Below are 8,338 nucleotides of genomic sequence, written 5' to 3' on the forward strand. Positions count from 1 at the left end.
TCATAGAGTAATAAAACTCCAACTGGCCAGTTTTCCGAATAATAAAACCTTGTTCAAGCTCCTCTTGAGAACATTATCAAACGAGACTCACCTCGTGCACGATTCAACATAATAGCAATCCTAGCACCGCTAGATATTAATCACCGCTACCCAATATATCAGGATTATTGGGTTGCGAAAAACCCGCACCATTTGATAAGTCAAAGTAGTGCATAATCAATACCGTATGCTCAATGCTAACGTATGTAGATTAAGAAATAGTATTTTATCAAGACCTAGTCTTTCGGTAGATAGCATAAAGACACGTCTTGCTGTTAGATCCATTCAGTGCTATACCACACCAATGTCATCTTATTTCAGTAAGGCTTAGAAATATGCGGACTGACATTGCAACCTTTCACGATAGGTAGCCAAAGCCTATCTAGGTTGTGAAATTCTTCTTTTTTCTTTTGCAAAGCATTGCATAGATCTGACCGTGTAAACTTAAAGTGGACGACGCCCACAACCAGTCTACTAAGCAAAAGACTTAGACTTTGTTTGCTTCTTATACATTCAAATGTTTATAAAACATCTTCTAAATGCACAAGCAAACACAATGTAATAATATACTGATTCTATTCGTGCGAAACTGCTCGAATAATACTGAATCGGGTTAAAAGTGGATTATAGAGTTTTACGTATACAAGCAAGATTCTATTAGAGCGAAACTTGCTCGAAACATGCTTTTCAGTATACCAAACCTAACAGTATTGTAGTTTGGAATTTGTATAACCATAATTGTGAACGCACATCCCTGAGATTCCCTTATCTCTATCGATTGTCTCTGTGTTTTACTCGCATCTAGTTGTTATTTACTTTCAAATATTTTCTGTTTTCAAAAGTTTTCAAAATCTCTTGTTTCTCCTGATAGTAATTGAGTTTTAGTAGAGGATAGACACTTTGTGTTTGTCTTCCCCGTATTCGATATCACGGTACTGACCTTTAGCTATACTATATATACTCTGTATACTTGCAGGTTTGTTAGTGCTAATAAAAAGTGCATCATTAACCGAGAACCGAACTTTATTTTTTTAGTTTTCGGTTAACCGAGAATTGAAAAAATAAGGTTAAGGTTCGGTTCTGTTTATTAAGTTTAAGCTAATCTCGGTTTCGGTTCTAACCGAGAACCGAAAGGTTAGAACCGAATAACCGTTATTTTCTAAATATTTAATTTTTATATATTTATTTTAGTTTTATTATTATTGTTTTAGAAAAATAAAAATTTGTTTGATGGATGATGTTGGTTTATATTGGTTTTGGACATAGTTTTGTAAACTTTGTTGGAATTTTGATTTTTTATGATGGAATGGACTAAATGGTTTTTATCCTTTTGATTTCACGACTTATTTTTTAATGTATTATATTGCACTTGAGTTCGGTTCCTTCGTTGGCACCGAAAACCGAACCAATCGGTTCCTTGAGGAATCGAACTGACAAAGGGTTCAGTTTCGGTTATAGATATTGGAAAAAATGGGAGTCGGTTAACCGACTAATCGGTTCGGTCAGAACCGAACCGACCGAATTCCCACCCCTAATGTATAATATTGAAAATCCAATTCTTTTTAGAATTCTATCACATGTCACATATATGAGACATAAAACTTACATGTGTCATCGTCATTTTGAGTTTATCATCTATAAAAAATTATCAATACAAAGAGTCTCGACAACAATTTTGCTAAAATTCGTCTCATTCCTTGTTCTTGATGTTTCAAATGATTACGATCGACTAGTTCGATCCCAACTGTATCCAAGTAGAGGCATTGATATTTTCATAATATTTGGCATTGATATTTTCATAATATTTTTTTCGGAGGAGATATTTTCACAATTTAGATATTTGCGTCGATATAAAAGTGACAATTGTATTCTACCCCACTCACATTACCTTTTGCTTTCTTTAATAATATGAAGCACACATTTTCCCTATATGAGATCCAATTTTCAATTTAAAATAGTACCCCATTCAATGATAGAAATAATGCCTCAAGTGATATAATGTACCTTCTCCGTTACCAAGTCAATAATTTTTTTTTTTCTATATAATGAGCATTATGATATACGTACAACAATAAACAGTTTAACGATAGATTGTATATTTTCTTGTATTTTCTTAATAATACATTATTTTACAAATTATGAAGAAACTAAATATTAATGTGCAAATCACCGTGCGTTTGCATATTACTACTTCGTTATTTTTCCTTTTTCTTGTCGAGTATCGAACTCAGCCTTTTCAACTGGGGTTGCTTAGTGGCTTAATGGCTGCGTTGATTCTCTCTAGTATGACAATAATAAAACTAAAATTTGAATGCCATGTGCTCGAATATGCTAAAATTGTTCTAGCGTTTTCCTATATACTTATTATCTCTCTCTTTAAAAAATAGAAATTTTGAAACGACGCGAATTTATATAGGGATGTGATCAGAATGATATACTACATACCTTATTTGAGCTCCTTATGTGAGCACAACTTTCGTTTGACACACGTTTAGTGTTGTTCTTTTCGATTTATCTATTTAGTTTGATTTTAATACATTAAAAAATATTATTGCAATTTTTAATTTCACAAAATTCATAAAAATCAAAGCTTGATTTATTATTTTATTCATTTATTTGAAATCATAGAGAAAACAAGCAAATCGAGCTTTGATTTTTATGAATTTTGTGAAATTAAATATTGTAATAATATTTTTTAATGTATTAGAGTCAAACTAAATAGATAAATCAAAACGAACAATGCTAAACGTGTGTCAAACAAAAGTGGTGCTCACATAAAGAGCTCACACAAATTATGTAGCATATCATTCCTCGGTAATAAGAAACTAATTATAAAATGACATAAGTTTGAGCCTCTATTATGGGTGTCAAAAATATCATGAAAATGTTGTTGTACCCTGATTTGATATATTCATATTTAAAAAATAAAATTAATGGTGAATTATGAAAAGAAAAAAAAGAGATAAATGGGGCCTCCTACATTAAAAAAGTGCAAGCCAGCTCGGCTGCAATATAACTATCTCAATATGTATACATTTCTCTCTCTCTGACCACATATCTTCTGATCCCTGCGTTTTCTCTTTAATTCTTATCGCTCATTTTTGCTGAGGTAGATCGGTGTTCCTCTTTTTGGTTTGCGAATTCAGCAGCATAACACTGTTCTTCGCATCTGCAAGCGATTTCCATGATTCTGGTGAGTTGAGCACTATGGAATGATAATATCTTGAATTTCGTTTGTTTTTTAAACCTAATTTTTGTTCAAATGATTTTACACTATTGATTTGTATCTCTGCACAAGGAGTAGTTCTGTTTTACTTTATTTTGTTTGGTTTGATGACTTGATCCGCTTAATATATGTTTCCATTTCCCTTTTCCCAATCAATTTTTGGTACCTGGTGTTATTTCAGCTATAATTGAAGTTTTTTTAGGTGAAAAATGAATGAGGTTCTAGATGAAAGAGCTAGTACCAAATCTTAGTTATTGAATTTTAGATAATAGACATATATTTTTATTTTAAATCTTATTTGCTAGGTCCAAATTGCTTGATCTCGTTCGTAAGTCCAACTCATCATGCTGAATGGAACTGTGCAACCAGTTAATAATGCTAAAGAGAGGAGCAAACAAACTGTCCGACCATACCAATCTCTCTGGCTTGCTCATTGGAAGCAAACACGAGGAGTATCTACTAGTCCCAATGCTTCTCGAAACGAGGAACTTGACTATGTTGCTAGGAAAGATGGTTTAACGAAGGAAGTGGAGGATTCTTCACGGTCTGCCAGCGGAGGAATGACTACGAAAAGAGCACTTGATATCGGTGATGATTTCATTAAAATAGGTAGGAGAAGCTTAGGCAATGACAGTAATCTGGATGATCAAGATGCTGATGCCTTGTCCAAGTTGAAATCCTTGGAGGAAAGTTTTGTCGAGTCATCATCTCATGTTTCGGCAGAAGACTTTGGCATTATAACAGACAAGTATGACAAGGGAAAAGCTGCAGCATCCATTTGTTATAGACAAAGAACTGCTGACATGAGAATGCTGAAGCATGGGCAATGTTTTGAGCACAGGCAAATTGATTTACATTGTGAAAAAAAAATGATATCCATCTCTAAATCAGAATACAGCTCGGATGAATGTTTGCGAGAGAGCATTTCATGTGATCATTGCTTGTCAATGATCAGCCGGGTCTGGTTTCCGAAGATGCAGAAGAGTCCAGGTGTCAGACTGTTTCCAAGTCAGTCCAATTCTTCAGATGAAAAAGGAACTGCAAAATGCCATATTGATTGTTACTCTCACCTGAAGTTACAGAAATGTGGTCATGGTTTGGGGACAATGAGAATCGATAGTGGCATGGAAGTTCAAGGAGGAACACTTGCTGGTTTTCCAAGGTTTTCTCAAACAAATCATGATATGTTAATGACAAAAAAGACTCATGTCTATGCATTCAAAGAAACTGATCTATTTGGAAGTAAAAGAGTTATTACTAACGTTAATGGAAATTTTTCTGAGGACCTTCATAGCGTATTTCCATTTCTTGGTCATAATACGCAAAAAGTACCACCATTTCAGGCTGTGAGCAGTTTAAAAGATAGTGAAGTGAAAGAAAACATTAGAGATGTGAAGGCTTCTATGGTTACTATAAGGAACGAATTATCAGCAGAGACAGATTCTGTGGATATGGACTCTCTGAAAGAGGAGAGATACAAAAAGAACCTGCAGCATTCTGGTATGAATTAGCTGCACATATCTGAATTGATTTTTTATTAGTATCTATCAACATATATATGCAGTTTGCATTTGTCACAGGCTGACTTTTTCTATCATTGATATGATATTGTTGTCAAAGCTTCCTCTTTCTTATGTTTTCTGTTTTCCTCTCCCGCAGCTTCAAATTCTACTTCAACCACATTAACTAAGGTGTGTCCTTTTACGTTCTTTCTCTAAATTTAGCCTTCGCTAGTTTGATTAAGAATATTGGAGGTGTTACGCTTCCAGTTACCTGTTTGTGATATATTTGGATACATATACGAGCTGATAGCCTGGTACTCTTCTTCTTTATGCCAATGTAACACTGTAAGAAGCTCAACATTTTAGCATAATAGCATGCGTGTTGCACACATATCATGTATCAAATTCAAATGCTTAAAAACTCATCTTTTACATTATGCAAGAAAACAATTGAATAATTATCTCACAGCTCCATAGATCTGCATCATATGATTCATATGGGTAAGTACTATGGCTTTCACATAAAAATTATTCCAAAATGGCATGACATGGTAATATTTGCTAAGGATCTTCTACTTGTTGTGTGTATATCTGTTCTGTCTATAAATTGGTCCTCATTCATAATTCTTGAGCCATTTAAGCCTCTCTAACAGTTGCCTGGCGTGTTTTAGGCCTTCAATATGGAGTCAAATGACGTTTCCTATAGAAAACTTGAACAACGATGGATGAATAGCGAGCTACCCGATATCAACATCGAGCTTCCTGCCTTAACTGGTGGTGCAGCTAGTTCACCACCAAATATGTCCCCAAGTTCGTTAAAGACTGTCACTCTGGAGAGAGACGAGCTACTCGAGCATCCCAAAGTGAAGTCCCATTTCACCCTAGATGAATCTCCACATGCAGATGCTGGCAGCAGATGGCTTAAGCGCCTCAAGCTGAGCTCAAACTCTTCTATTCAAGGTGGAAAGAGCCCAGACTATGCTTCAACCACACCCCAGGAGAGAAGGAGCAAGCTTTTCTACAGCATTCCTAGAAGGATCATGACAAGGTCGAAACCAAATCTAAGCAAGCACCGTGGCGAAACATCAGTTTTGTCGGAGAAGATCAGGGGCTTTGAGTTAGACGCGGACCGGTTCATAGAGAACCCAAACGACAAGGCCGAAGCGCTACTGCTGTCACATGCTTGGATACAAAGATTGCTGCACAATGGAGGGAGAAAAAGCAAGAGAAAATCTGGAACAGAAGCTGTTTTAGAACCAGAGGGTTCAAAATTAGCACTGGAGAAACTCGAAAAGGAGCAGTTTCCGAGCATAGCGGCAATGGCGCTGATGGCGAAGGTGCTCACCTGTTTTCAACAATGTGAGCTCCAGAATAAGGGATCTTACACTGTTTGGAACACAAAGACTTTGTTATGATATGTTGGTTGTGTCTTCATATTTATCAGATGTTACTGATTCTGATCGTAACCTTGTTAGTTAACTCGAATATTACATTGTCATATCAAAGTGCTTGAGATATTCGAATTTCATAATATCGTGCATAAATGATGGCCTCGTGCTGGACCGAATCCCACCTGGCTATAAACGAAAATCCGTGTAATGGTGAGAAAACATGAATGACACTTCTCGTAAAAGCTACTCCATCTATTCCATTATAGTTGAATTGTTTTTCCATTTGGGAGAGTTTCTTCGTAGTTGAGTCATTTCCTTATATGGTATTCCCCTCCGCCCCATAATAGATGACACACTTGAGGATTGGCACAGGATTTAGGAGAAGTTGTTTTGTGAGTTAAGTGGAGAGAGAAAATATTATATTTATATTAATGTCATAGTGAATTTTTTTCAAAAGTGGAAATGTGACATCTTTCGTGTGAAAAACTAAAAAGGAAAGTGTGACATCTATTATGGGACGGAGGGAGTATAATTTACTCACTTTTCCTTTCATACTTCAATTTCTTTCTTACTTTATTCTGTTTACTTTATTCAAATTTCTACTTTTTTATATCTACTTTTTCCTATGTTTTACTTTTCTCTTCCTCCATTTAACAAAACAAAAATGTCTCAACCATAGTGAAAAAGAGGAAGTAACTAGAATTTTCAAAAGAAAAAGTAGAAAGTATGGTTTGTTTATGAATAAATCCTAGATAGACTAAGATCAATTTTAATTATGTTTATCCATATCTTGTACATATTGATAGATTTATATCTATCTAGAATATATCTTAGTAGATTTGGATAGTTAAAATCCATGTTTATCTTTTTCTTGTGGATATTTATTGAATTAATTCTATTTAGAAAATATCCTACTAGATTTAGATAATTAAGTGTATCTCTATCTTATAGATATTGATAGATTTATATCTATCTAGAATATATCTTAGTAGATTTAGACAATTATTAATCCAGTAATGTATTATCATTTGGATTTAAGATAGATTTAGTTCCATCTAGTCAAATCCAAGTTGAATTAGTATTAATTCTAGTTTATCCTAATTTTATGGATATAAATAGATTTATTTCTATTTAGAAAATATCATAGATAAATTTGGATAAAGATAATACAAGATAATCCTTATTTAATTGGATTTTGATAAAAGTAATTTTATCTAGAATAAATCCTAACAGATATGATATATTCTAGGTTCTTATTCTAAATAATCTAAGATTTTTTTTTAAATCTTGGAATGATTGGATTTTATCTTTATCTTATGGATTTGGAGAAATTTGCTTTTATCCTGAAATATCCTGGTATGATTTAGATAATGATAATCCAAGATCAGTCTTATCTTGAGTTTTAGGATTTGATTTTATCCATGTAAAATCTAGAATAATCCTAAGAGGATAGATTAAATTCTATCTAGGTAAATCCTAAATTAATTTGGATAACCATTATCAAGGATAAATTTATCTTCCGAAATTTTTATTTTGGAATAAGATAAGGAATTAATTATTTAATTAAATCCCCCTAGATTTATTAAATAATTTCAATAATTATCCAGTGTGATTAATTACCATGAAGTAAATGGATTTATCTATTTACTTGGTGATTATCTATTATAAGTGGATTAATCTGCCTTATCTGCTTATGTGATAATTATGCAAAAACCATGTTCAAAATGACTAAGCGATAATTACAATAGTGCGTTGTATATGGTCTCCATAAATTGGTCTATATATGAAACAGTTTCTAATATTATCGCGACCCACCTTAGTGGGAGCAATAATCCTACGAAATAGTAAGTTCATGAGATTAGACTTCTTAATAGTAAATTGTTTAAACTAGAAGCGTGTTTCTAATATTATCGCGACCCACCCTAGTGGGAGCCATAATCCTATGAAATTGCAAGTTCATATGTTTATTAAACATATTTATAAGATAGCTATGGAATTTTGTCAGTGGCGTACGACCTTCCCTAGAAGGAGTATCAAAACAGAAATGAAATTCCTAGATGCAAATATTTATGGTAAAAGCTTAGGCAATATTTGGCGGCCATGCCACCTTAGTGGTCTCTGGACTATTCGTCGGTATTGTGACCAGGAAATTGTTGGAATCCGAATTTGTATGACCTCCC

General features: G+C 33.8%; 1 protein-coding gene across 2 annotated transcripts; it reads left to right on the forward strand.

The window, feature by feature from the left end:
* Positions 1-3,073: 3,073 nt before the first annotated feature.
* On the forward strand, positions 3,074-6,293 carry LOC125196898. Of its 2 annotated transcripts, none has more exons than XM_048095558.1 (4): positions 3,074-3,232; positions 3,571-4,765; positions 4,925-4,956; positions 5,439-6,293. In XM_048095558.1, exons 2-4 carry the CDS (start codon positions 3,610-3,612, stop codon positions 6,180-6,182), a joined length of 1,932 nt encoding a protein of 643 aa, XP_047951515.1. In that variant the 5' UTR covers positions 3,074-3,232; positions 3,571-3,609; the 3' UTR covers positions 6,183-6,293. The 2 variants fall into 2 exon arrangements, with proteins under 2 accessions (XP_047951515.1, XP_047951516.1); XM_048095559.1 differs by having other exon boundaries at positions 3,075-3,232; positions 3,635-4,765.
* The last annotated feature ends 2,045 nt before the right edge of the window (positions 6,294-8,338 follow it).

Source organism: Salvia hispanica, chromosome 6, assembly GCF_023119035.1.
Source record: "Salvia hispanica cultivar TCC Black 2014 chromosome 6, UniMelb_Shisp_WGS_1.0, whole genome shotgun sequence".
NCBI classification, from domain to species: domain Eukaryota; kingdom Viridiplantae; phylum Streptophyta; class Magnoliopsida; order Lamiales; family Lamiaceae; genus Salvia; species Salvia hispanica.